We start from the raw sequence: 22,704 nt of genomic DNA, 5'->3' as shown, positions 1-22,704 counted from the left end.
TCTTTCTTTTTAATGGAGGTGTTTATCAGTATAAATTTCCATCTTAGTGGTACTTTTGCTGCATTTTATAAGCAATGTTGTATTTTCATTTTGTCTCAAGATACTTTATAGCATCTTCTTGGTTCATTGGTTCAAGATTTCACTTTTTTTTTAATTAAAATTTAATTGTTTAATTTCCATGTACTTGTGTATTTTCCAGTTTTCCATCTGCTATTCATATCTAGTTTCATTCCACTATGGAGGAAAAAGACAACTGGTAACATTTCAATCTTCTTAAATTTGTTCAGACTTGATTTGTGACCTAACATGAAGTCTATCCTTGAGAATGTTCCATGTGTACCTGAGAGGAGTATGAATGCTGTTGCTATTGAGTGGAATGTTCTGTATATATTTGTTAGAATCATTTGTCTGTAGTGTTGCTCCTGTCTTCTTTTCTGTTATTGATCTTCTGTCTAGGTTTTCATTCCATTCAATATTCCATTATTGAAAATGGGGTATTGAAATCAATTATTATTCTATTGCAGTCTATTCCTCCCTTAAGTTCTGTCAATCTTTGGTCTATATATTTAGATACTCTATTGTTGGGCATATATATAGCTGTAATATGTATAATTGTTTTTTTGTTCTGACAAGCTGATTTGATATACAATCCTTCTTTGTCTTCTTGTCAGTTTTTTATTAAGTCTACTTTTCCTCATAGAAGTAAGGCTAGGCGTGATCTTTTGTTTACCATTTTCATGGAATATTCTTTCTTCCCTTTAACTTTCAGCCTATGTGTATCTTTAAACCCAAATTTAGTCTCTTGTAGACAGCACATACTTGGATCTTGTTTTTTTATTCTATCAGCCACTATCTCTTTTGAAGAGAGATTAATTTATTAATATTTAAAGTACTTAGTGATACGGAGGAACTTAACATTTTGTTTTTTTTCTGTATGTCTTATAGCTCTTTTGTGCATCTTTTCTTATCTTGCTATCTTCCTTTGTGTTGTATTGCTTTTTTTATAGTAATATGCTTTGATTCTTTTCTCATTTTCTTTTGGGTATCTTCTGTAGGTGTTTTCTTTGTGGTTACCATGGGACTTACATAAAACATCTTATAAGTTTAACAATCCATTTTAAGCTGATAACAACTTCAGTTGCATACAAAATTTCTACACTTCTTTCAGTTCAGTTCAGTTCAGTTCAGCCGCTCAGTCGTGTCCGACTCTTTGCGACCCCATGAATTGCAGCACACCAGGCCTCTCTGTCCGTCACCAACTCCCGGAGTCTACCCAAACCCATGTTCATCAAGTCAGTGATGCCATCCAACCATCTCATCCTCTGTCGTCCCCTTCTCCTCCCACCCCCAATCCTACCCAGCATTAGGGTCTTTTCCAATGAGTCAACCCTTCACATGAGGTGGCCAAAGTATTGGAGTTTCAGTTCAACATCAGACCTTCCAATGAACACCCAGGATTGATCTCTTTTAGGATGGATTGATTGGATCTCCTTGCAGTCCAAGGGACTCTCAAGAGTCTTCTCCAACACCACAGTTCAAAAGCATCAATTCTGCGGCACTCAGCTTTCTTCACCGTCCAACTCTCACATCCATACATGACCACTGGAAAAACCATAGCCTTGACTAGACGGACTTTTGTTGGCAAAGTAATGTCTCTGCTTTTAAATATGCTATCTAGGTTGGCCATAACCTTCCTTCCAAGGAGTAAGCGTCTTTTAATTTCATGGCTGCAGTCACCATCAGCAGTGATTCTGGAGCCCAAAAAAGTAAAGTCTGACACTGTTTCCACTGTTTCCCCATCTATTTCCCATGAAGTGATGGGACCAGATGCCATGATCTCAGTTTTCTCAACGTTGAGCTTTAAGCGAACTTTTTCACTCTCCTCCTTCACCTTCATCAAGAGGCTCTTTAGTTCTTCTTCACTTTCTGCCATAAGGGTGGTGTCATCTGCATATGTCAGGTTATTGATATTTCTCCTGGCAATCTTGATTCCAGCTTGTGCTTCTTCCAGCCCAGCGTTTCTCATGATGTACTCTCCATATAAGTTAAATAAGCAGGGTGACAATATACAGCCTTGACGTACTCCTTTTCCTATTTGGAACCAGTCTGTTGTTCCATATCCAGTTCTAACTGTTGCTTCCTGACCTGCATACAGGTTTCTCAAGAGACAGGTCAGATGGTCTGGTATTCACATCTCTTTCAGAATTTTCCACAGTTTATTGTGATCCACACAGTCAAAGGCTTTGGCATAGTCAATAAAGCAGAAATAGATGTTTTTCTGGAACGCTCTTGCTTTTTCGATGATCCAGCAGATATTGGCAATTTGATCTGTGGTTCCTCTGCCTTTTCTAAAACCAGCTTGAACATCTGGAAGTTCACGGTTCACGTATTGCTGAAGCCTAGCTTGGAGAATTTTGAGCATTACTTTACTAGCATGTGAGATGAGTGCAATTGTGCGGTAGTTTGAGCATTCTTTGGCATTGCCTTTGTTTGGGATTGGAACGAAAACTGACCTTTTCCAGTCCTGTGGCCACTGCTGAGTTTTCCAAATTTGCTGGCTTATCTTCTTTAGTGATGTACAAACTATATGTTTTATATTGTGTTTCTTTTAATATTTTTTATAAATTGTTTTTTAACTTTTATGGCACAACTAAGTGATTTATGTACCACTGTTACAATATTTCATTTTGTGTATTTTTCTTTATATTAATTTTTGCCAGTGAACTTTATACTTTCGAATGCTTTTGTGTTGCTATTTACTCTTTTCATTTCAACTTAAAGGACTCCCTTTAGCATGTCTTGTAAAGCAAATCTAGTGGCAATTAACTCCCTCAGGTTTTCTTTGTCAGGGAGAGTATCTATTTCAATTTTGAAGGACATTTTTGCTAGATATAGTGTTTTTGGTTGGCAGTTTGTTTTTCACCACTTTAAATATATCATTCCTCTCACTTCAGGCTTGCATGGTTTCTGCTGAGAAATCTGTTGGAAGTCTTACAAGAATTCCCTTGTATGTGATAAGTTCATTTTCTCTTGCTGTTTTCCAATTCTATTTTTGTCTGTAACTGTTGACATTTTAATTATGTGTCTCATTGTGGAGTTCTTTGATTTCATCCTATTTAGAACCTTTTGTACTTCATTAATCTGATATTCATTTTCTTCTCCAGATTTGGGAAGTTTGTAGCCATTATTTCTAAAGATAAGCTTTCTGCTTCTATTTCTCTCTATTCCTTCTGAGACTCATAATGTGTATATTAGTCCTCTTGATATTGTTGTTTAAGTCCCTTAGATTTTTTTCACTCTACTTCATTTACTTTTATTTTTGCTCCTCTTCACATGACTTTTCTTCCAGTTCTCTCATTATTTCTGCTGGATCAAATTGACCTCAACCCTTAGTAAATTTTTCAGTTCAGTTACTGCATTCTTCAGCTCCAAAATTTGTTTGGTCTTTTTTATATTTTCTGTCTTTTTGTTGAAATTCTCTTTTTGTTTATGCATTGTTTTCCTGATGTTGTTCAACATCTTCATGACAATTATTTTGAATAATTTGCCAAGTAATTTCTATACCTCCACTTCTTTATGGTACGTTTCTGGAGATCTGTTTTCTTTCTTTAACAGTGTATATTTTGTTTGTTTGTTTCTTCATTTTCTTTTTAACTTTATGTTGGTATCCACACATTTGGAAAAATAGCTGCCTCTCCCATTCTTTACAAACTGGCTTAATGCAGAGAAAGATCTTCCCCAATCTGTGCAACTACAGACTTTGGGAGCCTTTCAAATCTTTTCTGTTGAATATGTCTTTCTTAGCTCAGTTGGTAAAGAATCCACCTGCAATGTAGGAGACCCTGGTTCAATTCTTGGGTCAGGAAGATCTGCTAAAACAGGGATAGGCCACCCACTCCGGTATTCTTGGTCTTCCCCTGTGGTTCAGCTGGTAAACAATCTGCCATCAGTGTGGGAGACCTGAATTTGATCCCTGGGTTGGGAAGATCCCCTGGAGAAGGGAATGGTTACCCACTCCAGAATTCTGGCCTGAAGAATTTTATGGACTGTGTAGCCCATGGACTCGCAGAGTTGGCCCCGACTGAGCGACTTTCACTTTCACATGTCTTTCTGAACTTGTGTATGAAGATTACTAATTAGAGGGGCTTGCCAGTTTCTTTTTTCAGCAGTTTGTAAGCTCTTGCTCCCTCTGGTATCTGTCTTCTGTACTGTGAGCACTCTGAAGCAGTAGCACGTTACCCAGATCTTTTTTTTTTTTTTTTCAGCAGCCTCAGACATGTAGTTTGCAGGTTCTCTCAGTTCTATGAGACAAGCAGGACAAAAAGCAGAACCTTAAGCAGCCCACTAAAAAGCTAGAAATTTGTGTACATGTTCCACTCTTCTTTTCCTGCATTTAGGGAGAGCCTTCTGAGTTATATCAGCTTCTGTCTGCCCTACCATAGGACCTCTGCAGCATCAGTACCCTGCCCAGTACTTTTGTGTTCTCAGAAACTACCATACATCTAGTGTGTGTGAGATCTCATCAGTACTTCAAGATAGGCAAGACACAAGTCAGTCCCCCAGCAGCTCCATACACCCAATGTCCAAATGCTGGGTATCTAGTCTACTCTTCTCTTTTCCTTACCTGGGAGAAGTGGGACCTGAGAATCGCCTCCTAATCATGTGGCACTGTGCTCAGGAGGGAGAGACTGTGGTGAGAGCCTGCCACGAATTTTCCTAATAGCTTCAGAGTAGCTGACTTTACACTCATCTGGAGGGCAGATGCTCTTAACTGGTTTCAGAATGTCTCATAGTGGAATTTGGTCTGCATATTTTTGAATCATTGTCTCCATGGAACTGATCTGGGGCTTTCTATTCTGCCATCTTGCTGACATCACCCCTCTGCATATTCTGTTTTATGTTTCTTATTTGTTGGATGATGCTTCATTGCCTAGCATTGGTAATAAAATGTTTTAAAACAATAACAATCATATTGATCAATATGTTAATATTAATTAGTCCTTATCAGGTACATTCCATATGCCAGGAAAGATAATAATCTTTATTGGGATTATCCGTTTAATAGAATGAAAACTGAGGTTCCAAAAAGACTAAATTCCCTGAAGTCATGCTCCCACATACAGCTAGGATTTCAGTCTAGGCCATCTATATCCTTAGTCCACTTTCTCATACAACTTGCTGTGATACTCAATACACATTTACTGAAAGGATCCATGAATCCCAACCTGAATCTCCCATGTCCTCTTCGATGTTTCACTGTTGGATCTATTCTAGGAAATTGTTCTTTACCTTCTTCCTGCATCTTCACTGTCAATTTGGATTTTCAATTCCTCACAGCCTCCCATGTACTCGGTCTCTCTCCTGCTTTCCTCTACCAAGAAGTTCTTCAACTTCTTTCACAGTCTTCATTTCAAATGTAATCTACATTGACTTCAAGATGGTAACTGAAATCTTAAATGTCACTCAGTTCATTTCAGATAATAGCAGCTCATCTCCAGGCCCAAGAATTTTTAATGAACCTATAAAGTACTGACATCTCATTTAGCAAGTAGAAAACTGAAGAGAAGTAAGCAAATATCACATTGGAATAATAGTAAAAACAAGACTTTATGATAGCTGTTGTGGTCAGGCATTTTAGATATTGAGTTATTTACAAATAATTGAATTTTCATTTGGGACATTGGGTTCTTCCAGTTTTTATAGTAATAGCATTATATTCTTTGTACACTATAGAAATAAGATATGATTTTAAAAATCTTTAAGATTCCATTTTTGTCACCCTGGGAAGAATGACACTCCAGTAATTTTTTAAATGCCCAATCACTGTTATTCTGTAAGCATTCCATCAAGTAACAAGTATCAGACTCATAGCTGCATCGCACCATTAATGTTTAACTGTAGTCCTATGCAGCAGGATATAAGCCAAGCCCTATCCCCAATTTTCATACAGAGAACAGGGTAATGATAAAGTTTTAAACATTGATAATATATTTTTGTTCCAGAAATCCTGAGTCATTCATGGCATACTTCCTACCTGGAAGTGATCCTGAATTTTTTGTAAAACCTCAGATTGGAGAACTTCTTCCTAAAGGAACTCTCATTACTGTGGGTTTTATACCCACAATGTACAGCAGGAAATACAAAGCAACATTAGCAATACAGGTGAGTTCTAGAAAGGTAATAGTCAAGGATATTTGATGTCACAAAAGTCATTAAATGACTTTGGGAAAAAAGTTTCACTCGATGATCAAAGGTAAAGAACAGCAACATTATCTTGCAAAAGTCAACTGTTTTGCTTGTTTTAATTTTCTTTTGGTCAAAAAATAAATATTAAATGTGAAATATAACCCAAATGTTGTTATCATCAATGGAAATAGGAAATTGTTTCTTTTCCACACTGAGAAATTGTGGAAGAGATCAATAATGACTATAAAGTGATTTTTATAGACATATTATTTCCTATAATAACCTATTCAAAGACCTTGGGTTTCCCAAGTGGCTCAGAGGTAAAGAATCTGCCTGCAATGCAGGAGATGCAGAAGTTGCCGGTTAAATCCCTGGGTTGGGAAGATCCCCTGGAGTAGGAAATGGCAACTCGCTCCAGTATTCTTACCTGGAAAATTCCCTGGACAAAGAAGCCTGGCAGGCTACAGTCTGTGGAGTTGCAAAGAGTCGAACACGACTGAACACAGCACCCCTTTATTCAAAGATTTTAGGTGATTTCCAATAGAGATTTTGAAACCTGTGATTTCAAAGGATAGAGGATAAGGTGTTAGGAAAATGTTAAAGTCTAAAATGAAGAAAATTAAACAGAAAATAAAATTTATTTTGAATTGAAACAAAATAGTGTGAAATGGACCATTAATATAAAATAATGTTAAAGTGATCATTTTGTTAAAAGTTAAGGTAACTACAACTCTGAAAATTTATTCAGTAAGTAGAATTTCTCCATAAAATTCCCTACATCCATCCTACTATGAACTTTTGGCTTAAGGTAACATTCAAATTATTTTGGAAAAGATGTCTATTACCACTGTCTTTTTTCAGTAGCACAGGCACAAGGGAATCGTAGTCATATTTCGAGACACAACTACTGATGCCAAAGTGACAACTAGACTTCTGAATCAGACACTAATTAGGCAGCCCCACTGGCAGAAAAATGTGTTGTTACTGTTTTAATGAATAGAGAAAAATATTGAATATTGCTTGAGAAGTGCATTTAGTTTTCATCTTTTTGAGACCCCTTACAACCCAGGTAATAAAAATATAAAGCATCTGGAGCCTTGCTGCACATATTTCCTGAGTTAATATTTGATTATAATTATCATGTTACTGAGCTTACTTCTTAAAATGATATTTTAAAGAGAGATTTGTGAATAAAATTATATTCAGTTTATTTTTTTTCCTTTTCTTAATTATTATTATTTTTTTATTTGTTTTGCCATACATTGGCATGAATCCACCACGGGTGTACATGTTTTCCCCTTCCAGAATCCCCCTTCCACTTCCCTCCCCATCCCCTTATATTCACTTTATAACATATGCTGGATATTTCTGAAATTAACTATTTATACTTAGGAAGTTTTACCAACAAAATTCTGTTTCTAATTTCCCTGTGCAGACTTGACAATTAAATCACTAGCAGCAGAAGTAAAGGGTTTCTGTGAAAGAATAAGTTTATATGGGATCAACTGAGAATATAACATTTTGATTTAGTGTGAGGTAGTATAGTTTGATAAAGTATATATGGGGAAAATTGAGAAATCACTATTTTGATTTAAGAAATCACTGTTGATCCTATTTCTATTATGGAAAATTTAATATATGTGCCAAAATGGAGAGAATACTTACTCTCTATGCACTCATCATCCCACATGAACTCTTATCAACTCAAGGCCAGTCCTGTTTCAAGTATGTTTCCACCCCCTTCCTCACTTCCCATATTATTTTGAAGAAAATCCAAGACTTCCTATTACCTACAAATATCCTCTGTCGATCTCTAAAAGATAAAAATCTTAACCATGATATCATTATCATATCTAAAAATTAATAATAATTCCTTAATACCAGTGCATACTAAATATCCATTTGAAAGTGAAAGTCGCTCAGTCATGTCTGGCTCTTTGCGATCCCATGGACTACGCAATCTATGGAATTCTCTAGGCCAGAATACTGGAGTGGGTAGCCTTTCCCTTCTCCAGGGGATCTTTCCAACCCAGGGATCGAACCAGGGTCTCCCACATTGCAAGCGGATTCTTTACCAGCTGAGCCACAAGAGAAGCCCAAGAATACTGGAGTGGGTAGCCTATCCCTTTTCCAGCGGATCTGCCCAATCCAGGAATCGAACCAGGGTCTCTTGCATTGCAGGAGGATTCAACTGAGATATCAGGAAGCCCCTAAGTATCCATTTAGTGTTCAAATTTTCAGTTGATTCATACATCTCATATTTTTTCATTTGAATAAATATGTAAAGACATAAAAATAGTAGGTAGAGTCCTATGAATCCTTCTCCCAGCTCTCCCAGTGGTGACATCTTATACAGCTGTAGTAAAATATCAAAACAAAGATATTAACAAAATAGTGTTAACTAGAAGAGACCCTATTCCATGTATTGTGCTTTTCACATCCATTTGTGTGTCTGTGTGTGTATGTTTGCGTATGTCTGGTTCTAGGCAATTTGAACCCATTTATAGATGTATATACCTATAACCACAAGTGAGGTGGAAAACTCTTCCATCACAGCAGAGAAACTATGTCTTGCTAACTCTTTCTAGTCAAGTCCAACACTGTAATTCCCTCTCTACCCCTGGCAACTAGTAATCTTTTCTCCATCCCTATGATTTTGTGATTTCTAAAATATTATATAAATGGAATCATGTACAAGCTTTTGAGACTGGCTTTTTATGCCCAGTATAATACCCTTGGTGTTCATAAATTTTATTACATATATCAAATTGATGATTTTGAAATCATGGTTCAAACACTGTCTGACTCTAAAACCCTGCTCTTAATGATAACAGCATGATGTCTCACATGATAAATGTGAAGAATTTTAGAAGTTAATTCACTGTCTAAATGAAAATTATTGTTTGCATTATTATCATCTTTTAAAACTATTTTAAACATTAAGTCAATTAATACTTGTAACATATGAAACATATAATTTTAATTGTGTTTAATTGGAAATTAAAAGTATTTTAAGGACAGTTTAGTTAAATATTACCCTATACAAACTTTAACAACCATGTTAGCAAGCTTCATAAGTTCCCTTTCAATTAAACCATATTTAGAGTGAGTAAAAAGTGTCTTTTCTCCACTATTATACAGAGCATATAGCACTAGCTTTGAGAGACTTAAGTTAACTTAGAGTGTTACAAAAAGCACTGTAACTCAAACAGAGTGGACAGTCCATTCAGCTTCCATGGTGGATATGATGAATCTTAAATAGTTTATACAAACTTGTGAGAACTCTCAGAATTACCCAAGATAAAACATATAAGGATTGTACAAAAGAAATATTTATATGTAGAGAGGCCTAGGCATAGGCATAAATTTTATATATATTAGTTTTAAGGGAATTGGCCATTGTCATGAAATTGTGGGAATTGGTATTATATACATGTATCTTGGTTTGTATTTTCTTATAAGCAGATCCTAAAATAAGGATTCAAGTCCAAGTAGCATATATTAACCATGTGATCACAGGAAGCAGATGTAGAGAAGCCAGGATATGAGACACAGAAGGAATAGAAATCAATAAAGAGTGCATTTACCAAGGCAATTAGCAGAGAGGGCCCCTGGGATTTAACACCATGGGAGTTCTCTGGGAAATCATGTGGAACCCATACCTTAGAATATTCACACTTGAGGGGGCCAGGAAGTTTGAAATGTTTATACACCACCTGCCACTGTTCATTGATTGAGGAATGTTCCCAAGGATTGTTAACTCCCTGACAGCAGAGAAGCCTTCTGGAGTTTCTAAAAAACTTCAAAGAGGTGAAGATACTGGCAATTGAAAGTTGTGCAGCAATGAAATGGAAACCTCTGAGGGATGTAGGTGGGTACAGAGCACATCTGCTAACGTTGTTTCCATTCATGAGAATGTACCCTTTAAAACATAGCTTTGAGAATTTATTCCATGACGTCATTGACTTTGGTTGATTCCTTTTCAAACTAGATAACCATTACTTAAATGTGGAAACTTCATCTGTTTAAAAAATACTTGTTTTTTAAAATTCATTTAAATAAATAGTTGAGTATAATTGTCAATTTGGCATTCTTATGTAAGAGCACAGTGATTCTTTGACATATTAGTGACATGAAGGTATTCACTTACGTTCATATTATTTTCACTGTCCTTGTGCTCAGTCGTGTCCAACTCTTTGTGACCCCATGGACTGTAGCCCTCCAGGCTTCTCTGTCCATGGAATTATCCAGGCAAGAATACTGGAGTGGGTTGCCATTTCCTTCTCCAGGGGATCTTCCCAACCCTGGGATCAAATCTGGGTCACCTGCATTGACAGGCGGATTCTTTACCAACTGTGACACTTGGGGAAACCCAGGTAGAGGAATACCTTATCTATTTTATATATAGTAGTGTGTATATGTCAATCCCAGTCTCCCAATTTATCCCTCCTTCCTGCCTTACTCCCTGGTAACCATAAGTTCATTCTGTACATTTGTCACTCTATTTCTGTTTTCTAAAGTTCAGTTGTACCATTTTTTAGATTTCCACATATAAGTGATATCATATATTTGTCTTTCTCTTTCTGACTCACTTCACTAAGTATGATAGTCTATAGCTGCATCCAGGTTGCTGCTTGTGGCATTATTTCACTCCCTTTAATGCTAATCTACCATTGTATATATGTACCATGTCTTCTTTATCTATTCATCTGTTGATTGACATTTAGGTTGTTTCCATGTTCTGGCTCTTGTAAATAGTGCTGCAATGAACATTGGAATGCATGTATCTTTTCAAATTATGGTGTTCTTTGTGCATATGCCCAGGAATGAGATTGCTGGATCATATGGTAGCTCTTCTCTTAGTTTTTTAAGAAACCTCCACACTGTTCTCCACACTGGATGTACCAATTTACATTTCCACCAACAGTATAGAAGGGTTCCCTTGCCTACACACCCTCTCCAGTATTTATGTTTGTAGATATTTAAACAATGGCCATCCTGACCAGCGTATGGCTTCCCAGGTGGTGCTCGTGTTAAAGAATCTGCCTGCCAATGCAGGAGACGTAAGAGACTAAGGTTCAATCCCTAGTCTTGGAAAGATCCCCTGGAGGAGAAAATGGCAACCCACTCCAGTGTTCCTGCCTGGGAAATTCAGTGGACAGAGGAACCTGGCAGGCTATAGTCCATGGGTCCACAAAGTGTCAGACATAACTGAAGACTTAGCATTCTGATCAGTATAAGGTGATACCTCACTGTAGTTTTGATTTGCCTTTCTCTAATTATTAGCAATGTTGAGCATCTTTTCATGTGCTTTTTTCTTCTCTGGAGAAATGTCTATTTAGATCTTCTGCATATTCTTTGGTTGGGTGGTTTGGTTTTTGATAATGAGCTGCATGAGCTGTTTGTATATTTTGGAGATTAATCCCTTGTGGATTGCTTTATTTGCAAATATTTTCTCCCATTCTGTGGGTTGTCTTTTCGTTTTGTTTACAGTTTCCTTTGCTGGGCAAAAGCTTGTAGATTTGATTAGGCCCCATTTGTTTATTTTTGTTTTTATTTTCATTGCTCTAGGAGGTAAATCAAAAAAGATCTTCTTTTGGTTTATGTAAAAGTGTTCTGTCTGTGTGTGTGTGTGTTTTTTTAAATAAATTTATTTATTTTAGTTGGGGGCTAATTACTTTACAATATTGTAGTGGTTTTTGCCATACATTGACATGAATCAGCCATGGGTTTACATGTGTTCCCCATCCTGAACCCCCCTCCCACCTCCCTCCCCATCCCATCCCTCTTGGTCATCCCATTGCCCCAGCCCTGAGCATTTGTCTCATGCATCGAACATGGAATGGTGTTCTGTTTCACATATGATAATATACATGTTTCAATGCTATTCTCCCAGAACGTCCCACCCTTACCTTCTCCCTCAGAGTCCATAAGACTGTTCTATGCATCTGTGTCCCTTATTCTGTCTCGCGTACAGGGTTATCGTTACCATCTTTCAAATTCCATATATATGCATTAGTATACTGTATTGATGTTTTTCTTTCTGGCTTACTTCACTCTGTATTATGGGCTCCAGTTACATCCATCTCAATAGAACCGATTCAAATGTATTTTTTTAATGGCTGAGTAATATTCCATTGTGTATATGTACCACAGCTTCCTTATCCATTCGTCTGCTGATGGACATCTAGGTTGCTTCCATGTCCTGGCTATTGTAAACAGTGCTGCGATGAACATTGGGGTACACGCGTCTCTTTCAATTCTGGTTTCCTCGGTGTGTATGCCCAGCAGTGGGATTGCTGGGTCATATGGCAGTTCTATTCCCAGTTTTTTAAGGAATCTCCACATTGTTCTCCATAGTGGCTGTACTAGTTTGCATTCCCACCAACAGTGTAAGAGGGTTCCCTTTTCTCCACACCCTCTCCAGCATTTATTGCTTGTAGACTTTTGGATAGCAGCCATTCTGACTGGTATGAAATGGTACCTCATTGTGGTTTTGATTTGCATTTCTCTAATAATGAGTGATGTTGAGCATCTTTTCATGTGTTTGTTAGCCATCTGTATGTCTTCTTTGGAGAAATATCTGTTTAGTTCTTTGGCCCATTTTTTGATTGGGTCATTTATTTTTCTGGAATTCAGCTGCAGGAGTTGCTTGTATATTTTTGAGATTAATTGTTTGTCTGTTGCTTCATTTGCTGTTATTTTCTCCCATTCTGAGGGCTGTCTTTTCACCTTGCTTATAGTTTCCTTTGTTGTGCAAAAGCTTTTAATTTTAATTAGGTCCCATTTGTTTATTTTTGCTTTTATTTCCAATATTCTGGGAGGTGGGTCATGGAGGATCCTGCTGTGATTTATGTCGGAGAGTGTTTTGCCTATGTTTTCCTCTAGGAGTTTTATCGTTTCTGGTCTTACCTTTAGATCTTTAATCCATTTTGAGTATATTTTTGTGTATGGTGTTAGGAAGTGTTCTAGTTTCATTCTTTTACAAGTGGTTGACCAGTTTTCCCAGCACCACTTGTTAAAGAGATTGTCTTTTCTCCATTGTATATTCTTGCCTCCTTTGTCGAAGATAAGGTGTCCATAGGTGCGTGGGTTTATCTCTGGGCTTTCTATTTTGTTCCATTGATCTATATTTCTATCTTTGTGCCAGTACCATACTGTCTTGATGACTGTGGCTTTGTAGTAGAGCCTGAAGTCGGGCAGGTTGATTCCTCCAGTTCCATTCTTCTTTCTCAAGATTGCTTTGGCTATTCGAGGTTTCTTATATTTCCATACAAATTGTGAAATAATTTGTTCTAGTTCTGTGAAAAATACCATTGGTAGCTTGATAGGGATTGCATTGAATCTATAGATTGCTTTGGGAAGTATACTCATTTTCACTATATTAATTCTTCCAATCCATGAACACGGTATATTTCTCCATCTGTTTGTGTCCTCTTTGATTTCTTTCATCAGTGTTTTATAGTTTTCTATATATAAGTCTTTTGTTTCTTTAGGTAGATATATTCCTAAGTATTTTATTCTTTTTGTTGCAATGGTGAATGGTATTGTTTCCTTAATTTCTCTTTCTGTTTTTTCATTATTGGAGTATAGGAATGCAAGGGATTTCTGTGTGTTAATTTTATATCCTGCAACTTTACTATATTCATTGATTAACTCTAGTAATTTTCTGGTAGAATCTTTAGGGTTTTCTATGTAGAGGATCATGTCATCTGCAAACAGTGAGAGTTTTACTTCTTCTTTTCCTATCTGTATTCCTTTTATTTCTTTTTCCACTCTGATTGCTGTGTCCAAAACTTCCAAAACTATGTTGAATAGTAGTGGTGAAAGTGGGCATCCTTGCCTTGTTCCTGACTTTAGGGGAAATGCTTTCAGTTTTTCACCATTGAGGATAATGTTTGCTGTGGTTTTGTCATATATAGCTTTTATTATGTTGAGGTTTGTTCCTTCTATTCCTGCTTTCTGGAGGGTTTTTATCATAAATGGATGTTGAATTTTGTCAAAGGCTTTCTCTGCATCTATTGAGATAATCATATGGTTTTTATCTTTCAATTTGTTAATGTGGTGTATTACATTGATTGATTTGCAGATGTTAAAGAAACCTTGCATTCCTGGGATAAAGCCCACTTGGTCATGATGTATGATCTTTTTAATATGATGTTGGATTCTGTTTGCTAGAATTTTATTAAGGATTTTTGCATCTATGTTCATCAGTGATATTGGCCTGTAGTTTTCTTTTTTTGTGGCATCTTTGTCTGGTTTTGGAATTAGGGTGATGATGGCCTCATAGAATGAGTTTGGAAGTTTGCCATCTTCTGCAATTTTCTGGAAGAGTTTGAGTAGGATAGGTGTTAGCTCTTCTCTAAATTTTTGGTAGAATTCCGCTGTGAAGCATCTGGTCCTGGGGTTTGGTTTGCTGGAAGATTTCTGATAACAGTTTCGATTTCCGTGCTTGTGATGGATCTGTTAAGATCTTCTATTTCTTCCTGGTTCAGTTTTGGAAAGTTATACTTTTCTAAGAATTTGTCCATTTCTTCCAAGTTGTCCATTTTATTGGCGTATAGCTGTTGGTAGTAGTCTCTTATGATCCTTTGTATTTCTGTGTAGTCTGTTGTGATCTCTCCATTTTCATTTCTAATTTTGTTGATCTCATTCTTCTCCCTTTGTTTCTTGATAAGTCTGGCTAATGGCTTGTCAATTTTTTTTATCTTCTCGAAAAACCAGCTTTTAGTTTTGTTGATTTTTGCTATGGTCTCTTTTGTTTCTTTTGCATTTATTTCTGCCCTAATTTTTAAGATTTCTTTCCTTCTATTAACCCTGGGGTTCTTCATTTCTTCCTTCTCTAGTTGCTTTAGGTGTAGAGTTAGTTTATTTATTTGATTTTTTCCTTGTTTCTTGAGGTACGCCTGTATTGCTATGAACCTTCCCCTTAGCATTGCTTTTACAGTGTCCCATAGGTTTTGGGTTGTTGTGTTTTCATTTTCATTCGTTTCTATGCATATTTTGTTTTCTTTTTTGATTTCTTCTGTGATTTGTTGGTTATTCAGAAGCGTGTTGATTAGCCTCCATATGTTGGAATTTTTAATAGTTTTTTTCCTGTAATTGAGGTCTAATCTTACTGCATTGTGGTCAGAGAAGATGACTGGGATGATTTCAATTTTTTGGAATTTACCAAGGCTAGATTTATGGCCCAGGATGTGATCTATCCTGGAGAAAGTTCCGTGTGCACTTGAGAAAAAGGTGAAATTGATTGTTTTGGGGTGGAAAGTCCTGTAAATATCAATTAAATATAATTTGTCTATTGTATCATTTAAAGTTTGTGTTTCCTTGTTAATTTTCTGTTTAGTTGATCTATCCATATGTGTGAGTGGAGTATTAAAGTCTCCCACTATTATTGTGTTATTGTTAATTTCCCCTTTGATACTTGTTAGTATTTGCCTTATATATTGTGGTGCTCCTATGTTGGGTGCATATATATTTATGATTGTTACGTCTTCTTCTTGGATTGATCCTTTGATCTTTATGTAGTGTCCTTCTTTGTCCCTTTTCACAGCCTTTATTTTAAGTCTATTTTATCTGAAATGAGTATTGCGACTCCTGCTTTCTTTTGGTCTCCGTTTGCATGAAATATGTTTTTCCATCCCTTCACTTTCAGCCTGTGTGTGTCCCTAGTTTTGAGGTGGGTCTCTTGTAGACAGCATATATAGGGGTCTTGTTTTTGTATCCATTCAGCCAGCCTTTGTCTTTTGGTTGGGGCATTCAACCCATTTACATTTAAGGTAATTATTGATAAGTATGATCCCGTTGCCATTTACTTTGTTGTTTTGAGTTCGTGTTGAAACATCCTTTCTGTGTTTCCTGTTTAGAGAAGATCCTTTAGCATTTGTTGGAGAGCTGGTTTGGTGGTGCTGAATTCCCTCAGCTCTTGCTTGTCTGTAAAGCTTTTGAATTCTCCTTCATATCTGAATGAGATCCTTGCTGGGTACAGTAATCTGGGTTGTAGATTATTCTCTTTCATTACTTTAAGTATGTCCTGCCATTCCTTTCTAGCCTGAAGGGTTTCTATTGAAAGATCAGCTGTTATCCTTATGGGGATCCCCTTGTGTGTTATTTGTTGTTTTTCCCTTGCTGCTTTTAATATTTGTTCTTTGTGTTTGATCTTTGTTAATTTGATTAATATGTGTCTTGGGGTGTTTCGCCTTGGGTTTATCCTGTTTGGAACTCTCTGGGTTTCTTGGACTTCTGTGACTATTTCTTTCCTCATTTTAGGGAAATTTTCAACTATTATCTCCTCGAGTATTTTTTCATGGCCTTTCCTTTTATCTTCTTCTTCTGGGACTCCTATGATTCGAATGTTGGGGCGATTCATATTGTCCCAGAGGTCCCTGAGGTTTTCCTCATTTCTTTTGATCCTTTTTTCTTTTTTCCTCTCTGCTTCGTTTATTTCCACCATTCTATCTTCTACCTCACTTATCCTATCTTCTGCCTCCGTTATTCTACTGTTGGTTCCCTCCAGAGTGTCTTTTATCTCCTTTATTTCATTATTCTTTATATACTGACTCCTTTTTATTTCTTCTAGGTCCTTGATAAACATTTCTTGCATCTTCTCAATCCTTGTCTCCAGGCTATTTATCTGTAACTCCATTTTGTTTTCAAGATTTTGGATCATTTTTATTATCATTATTCTAAATTCTTTTTCAGATAGATTCCCTATCTCCTCCTCTTTTGTTTGGTTTGGTGGGCATTTCTCATTTTCCTTTATTAGCTGAGTATTTCTCTGCCTTTTCATCTTGTTTAGATTGCTGTGTTTGGCGTAGCCTTTCTGTACTCTGGTAGTTTGAAGTTCCTTTTTATTGTGGAGGTTCCTCACTGTGGGTGGGGTTGGACGGGTGGCTTGTCAAGGTTTCCTGGTTGGGGGAGCTTGTGTCGGTGTTCTGGTGGGTGGAGCTGGATTTCTTCTCTCTAGAGTGCAATGGAGTGTCCAGTATTGAGTTTTGAGATGTCTATGGATTTGGTGTGCCTCTGGACAGCCTGTATATTGATGCTCAGGGCTATGTTCCTGCATTGCTGGAGAATTTGTGTGGTATGTCTTGCTCTGGAACTTATTGGCTCTGGGGTGGAGCTTGGTTTCAGTGTATATGTGGAGGCTATTGAATGATCTCTTATTAATTAATGTTTCCTCTGGCTTTCAGTCTTATTCTTGCAGTAGCCTCAAGACTTCTCCATCCATACAGCATCAATAATAAAACTTTTAGGTTAATGGCGAAAAGATTCTCCACAGTGAGGGATACCCAGAGAGGTTCACTGAGTTACATGGAGAGGTGAAGGGGGGGTGGGGTGAGGTGACCAGGAGGAGAAGAGGGGGACTCAAACGTGGAGAGGGCAGTCTAGCCAGTAAGCACTTCCCTCTGTGCTCTCCACAGTCTGGAACCTTCAGAGAGGTTCACGGAGATACATAGAGAGGGGGGAGGAAGGTAATAGAGGTGAGCATGAGTAGAAAGGGAGGAATCAAGAGGGGAGAGAGAGATCTGGGCAGTATTCTGTTCCCGAAGTGTTCTCCAGTACCCAGAACACCCTCAGAGATTCACAGAATTGGGTTGAGAAGAGAAGCAGGAGGGTGGGAGATAGAGGTTCCCTGGGGGAGAAGAAAGAGCGTCAATAGGTGGAGAGAGTAATCAAGCCAGTAATCGCACTCCTGAGTAAAAATGGGTACTAAAGATTGGGTTCTTAAATGTACAAAATTGATATCAAATATGTAAAACAAAGATTAAAAATCTAGAGTAGAGGTTAGACTCTTATAAAACATACAATATAAAAAAAAGAAAACAGTATAAAAAGAAAAAAACAGTAAAACAGTAAAAAAAGAAACAGTAAAAGAAGTAAAACAGGAAAAAAACAGTAAAAAAAGAAAACACAAAAAGTATAAGATATATGTATGCAGTTTGCTTTAAAAATAGGGTTGTTTTTTTTTTTTTGCAAGGTAAGAGTGGGTTATGAAAATGAAAATTAGAGGTATAATAGAGGACTTAAAGAAAAACGAAAAAAAAAATTAAAAAAAATGATAATAGTAAAAATATATATCCCGGACTTTCTCTGGAGCTGTTGTGAGCAGTGTGGGGTCTGTTCAGTTTCGGATAGATCCTTGTTCCTGCTTATACTTTTCAAGATCTATAGGCCCCTTTCAATGCAGCCGGTGTTAACTACAGGGATTTTAATCTGTTGGCCTGTCACTTCCAACGCGCTTCCCTCTGTTTATTTGGCTTCTGTTTGGAGGTCTCTTTAGTGTCTAATTTCCGCCCTGCCACAAAGGGGCGGAGGTGGTCTCTTTAGGTTCGTTTGTTCAGTCGTGCTGTGGGGAGGGAGGAACACTGCAAACCAATATCACTGGCGTGTGTGTGGAGAGCTTGCAGTGTCTTGGCCGCACTGGGTTCGCCCCCGCTCACGGCGTGTGTGCTTTCCCGTCTACCCTTCTCAGGCTTCAGGTTACTCAGCCGAGGAGTGGGCCCTGAGATGCGTGCACTTCCCAGGTCTAAGCCGCTCAGGTTCAGGTTCCCGGTTACTTCACAAAGGCGCAGACTCGGTTGGGCCCGTGGTTTGTGCCATTCCCAGTCGGAGCAGCTCAGGCAGACAGGAGTTTGGCGAGCGCACTCTCCCCTCTTGGGGTGGTGTGGCTTATCACCTCCCTGGTCCCCACCTCCGTTTACGGGCGCGCCCGGCTCTGGTGTGCTTTGTGTCAGTTCTGGGGAGCTGGTCTCTGGCTGCAACCCTCCCGGCGGCTGTCAACCCTCCAGGATCTCAGGCAGTCTTTGCTTAGAAACTGGGAGCCTGTTTGCGGTTTGGTAGGGGGTGCCCTCTCTGGGGCCGAGTTTGCCCCTTTCCGGCTCTGGCTGGCCCCGCCTGCCGGCTGCGTCTGGCAGGGGATGGGGCGGTCCGCAGCCGGCTAGCTCTTCTCTAGTATCGCTCAGTCCTTTGTTCTGTGAGCGGGCCGGCAGTGCCTTAGATTTGGGCTTTTCGCGGGATAGTTCTCTCTCTCTGGCTGTCCCACAGTTTAGGTTGCTATCTCACATTAGCTCCCTCAGATTGCCCTCAGGGCATTCGGCCCGGTCCTTACCCTAAGCAGTGCCGGCCGCTCCTCTCCGTTTAGCTCCCACTTGCTGGTGGTGGATGCGAGCGCCTGGGGCTCTTTGCTGGGAGTTGCCTTTAGGCACGTAATCTGTGGGTTTTATTTATTTTTTCTCCCAGTTATGTTGCCCTCCGAGATTCGAAATCTTCCCCCAAACCCACCGGTGAGAGGGTTTCCTGGTGCTTGGAAATTTCTCCTCTTTTACAACTCCCTCCCCGGGACGGGTCTCTGTCCCTAACTCTTTTGTCTCTCTTTTTATCTTTTATAATTTCTCCTACCTCCTTTCGAAGATACTGTGCTGTCTTTCTGGATGCCTGACGTCCTCTGCCAGCGTTCAGAAGTAGTTCTGTGAAGTTTGCTCAGCGTTCAGATGTTCTTTCGATAAATTTGTGGGAGAGAGAGTGGTCTCCCCGTCCTATTCCTCAGCCATCTTCTCACCTCTCTGCCTGTGTTTTGCTCTAAGAGTTTTATAGTATCTGACCTTACATCTAGGTCTGTAATTCATTTTGAGTGTATTTTTGTGTATCATGTTAAAGAATGTTCTATTTCCTTTCTTTTACATCAAGCTATCCAGTTTTCCCAGCACCACTATTGAAGAGACTGTCTTTTCTCCAGTGTATACTCTTGCCTCCTTTGTCATAGATTAATTGACCACAGGTGTGTGGGTTTATTTCTGGACTTCCTATTCTGTTCCATTGATCTATATTCCTGGTTGGTTTTTTTTTTTTGCTATTACTGTACTATGTTTATGACTGTAGCTTTGTTGTATAGTCTGAATTCAGAGAGCATGATTCCTCCAGCTCCATTTTTGTTTCTCAAGATTACTTTTGCTATCTGGAGTCTTTTGTGTGTCTACAAATTATAAATTTTTTTGTTCTAATTCTGTGAAAAATGCCCTTGGTAGTTTGATAGGGATTGCATTGAATCTGTAGATTGCTTTGGACACTATATTCATTTTCACAATATTGACTCTTCCAATCCAAGAACATGGTATATCTCTCCATCTGTTTGTATCATCTTTGATTTCTTTCATCAGTATCATACAGTTTTCTGAGTGCAAGTCTTTTGCCTACTTAGGTAGGTTTTTTCCTAGGTAGTTTATTCTTTTTGATGTGATGGTAAATGGGATTTTTTCCTTAATTTATCTTTCTGATCTTTGGTTGTCAATGTATAGGAATGCAAGAGATTTCTGTGTATCACTTACTGCAAAATTACTTGAATCTTAATTGAAATGTATACAGTAACATTTAGGATTTAAAAGTGTATTTATAGGTAATTATTTTCAGATGGTCTTGTAGATATGTTGGGCAAAATTACAGATCCTTACATATAGTTACCATGTGTATCACTAGGTTCTAAATGGGAGAGTACATCCCTTCACATAGCTCACTCCTGTGTACCCACTAAGCTTCGGGCATGGATGCAGGTTCCTTCATGTAGCTCATACATTTGTACCCGTAAGTGAGTCACTTATAAACATTTACAACCACTTATGCACAAATCACCAAAATGTAGCTGTGATTTTTCAAATTGAACATCCTTATATGAAGTAAAATGTTATTTAACCCAGTTGTAGTATGGTTCTTGGTTTGTTCTGCTCAACAACAAAGCCAGACTCATTGATTCTGAATACTTAATTACTATGAACCTGGATAGAAGGACCAGTTACAATTAAAATGGAACTGTTCCAGATGTGCAAGAAATTCCTGAATTTAACATTTATTGACAGATATCATATTACATGTTAAACCCTGATATGACTACAGTATTTTCTTGACCTGAACTTCTCTTGCTTGAGTTTTCTGAACATACATGATACAATTCTTATGTTAGGCAAAAATCCTGGATAAACACAGGTAGCATCAGGAAACTCTGTAAGAACAATGAGATTTAAGTATGAACATAAATGTGCAGAAAATGCTAGACAACCTAATTCAGTATTGTCATTCTGTACAAAAATGCAGAAGAAATGAAGGATTTTTAAGTAAATTCCTGTGTAAGCTGTACTGACTTATATTTAGATTTAGATTTTCATTAATGAGTTTGCACCATGCTCAATAATTACAAGTAGTTATATTAATGATGTACTTTCATAATCTTAAAAACAGAAGCTTGACATAATACCACTTGATTCTATAGCCATATTGAAATTCCCTTAGATAAATCTAGCAAGGTGTTATTTCCATTACATATAGTTCGTGCTAGGTGATAGTCTCATGCAAACCAAATAGATGGCTTCACCCACAGGGCAGACCTCTAAGTGTGACTTTTTAGTGAATGTTTTTTAATTCATAAAGCCAAATGCATTCCTGAAATTATTTTCCAAACTAATCATTTATTATCAGATTTGTGCCCTTAATGCACAAATGCAGTTTCAGTTTTGTGCCCTTCCCATACCTTACATGGAGAAGAGAGAAAGTGTTAATTTGATAAGTATTTTCTCACATTTTTCTGAGTCCTTGGATATTGCATATAAAATCTCTTCCTCTCTTTGTTTCCAGACAGCGGATATGTACTGGTTGTATGAGATCAATGGGTTACCTCAAGTTTCCATACTGCCGGTGAATGTAAAAGCCAAAGTTGACACTCATAACAAGATGTTTGACAAAAAGCCAGCTCATCAGCGTAATTTTCTCTATGAAAATGCTCAACTCACAAGGACAGGGGTATCCTCTACGATCAAGGGTGCTCCTTTGATGTTGAAGAGGAAATAAAAAAAAATTGTTTTTCCCAAAATATTTCTTGGTTTTAAGTTGAGTTAAATATTTTTTAATGATGGTTATTTCATTTTTCAGATATTTCTGAGGAATACTATTTCAAGTATCAATATAATAGGGCTTCTGCATTTTATTTTAAAACTGACTAAATCTATTCTAAGTGTTCTATTCTATTGAACAAAGAATGTTCAAACTATCGCACAATTGCACTCATCTCACACACTAGTAAAGTAATACTTAAAATTCTCCAAGCCAGGCTTCAACAGTAGTGAACTGTGAACTTCCAGATGTTCAAGCTGGATTTAGAAAAGCCAGAGGAACCAGAGATCAAATTGCCAACATCCGCTTGATCATCGAAAAAGCAAGAGAGTTCCAGGAAAATGTCTACTTCTGCTTAATTGAATACACCCAAGCCTTTGACTATGTGGATCACAACAAACTGTGGAAAATTCTTAAAGAGATGGGAATACCAGACCACCTGACCTGCCTCTTGAGAAATCTGTATGCAGGTCAGGAAGCAACAGTTACAACTGAACATGGAACAACAGACTGGTTCTAAATCGGGAAAGGAGTACGTCAAGACTGTATATTGTCACCCTGCTTATTTAACTTATGTGCAGAGTACATCATGCGAAATGCTGGGCTGGATGAAGCACAAGCTGGAATAAAGATTGCTAG

General features: G+C 37.8%; 1 protein-coding gene across 1 annotated transcript in view; it reads left to right on the top strand.

The window, feature by feature from the left end:
- CFAP47 (cilia and flagella associated protein 47) overlaps nt 1-22,045 on the top strand; it is a 493,129-nt gene extending 471,084 nt beyond the window's left edge. The window contains exons 63-64 of the mRNA XM_081563532.1: nt 6,003-6,162; nt 21,811-22,045. Of these exons, the coding sequence (XP_081419658.1) occupies nt 6,003-6,162; nt 21,811-22,023 (373 nt within the window). The 3' untranslated portion in view covers nt 22,024-22,045. The remainder of the gene's footprint in view (nt 1-6,002; nt 6,163-21,810) is intronic.
- Nucleotides 22,046-22,704: the final 659 nt, after the last annotated feature.

This window comes from Giraffa tippelskirchi, chromosome X (genome assembly GCF_054371585.1).
Source record: "Giraffa tippelskirchi isolate mGirTip1 chromosome X, T2T-mGirTip1v1.2.pri, whole genome shotgun sequence".
Lineage (NCBI taxonomy): Eukaryota > Metazoa > Chordata > Mammalia > Artiodactyla > Giraffidae > Giraffa > Giraffa tippelskirchi.
The sequence above is the reverse complement of the archived record's forward strand: the minus strand, read 5'-3'. Positions and strand labels throughout refer to the sequence as shown.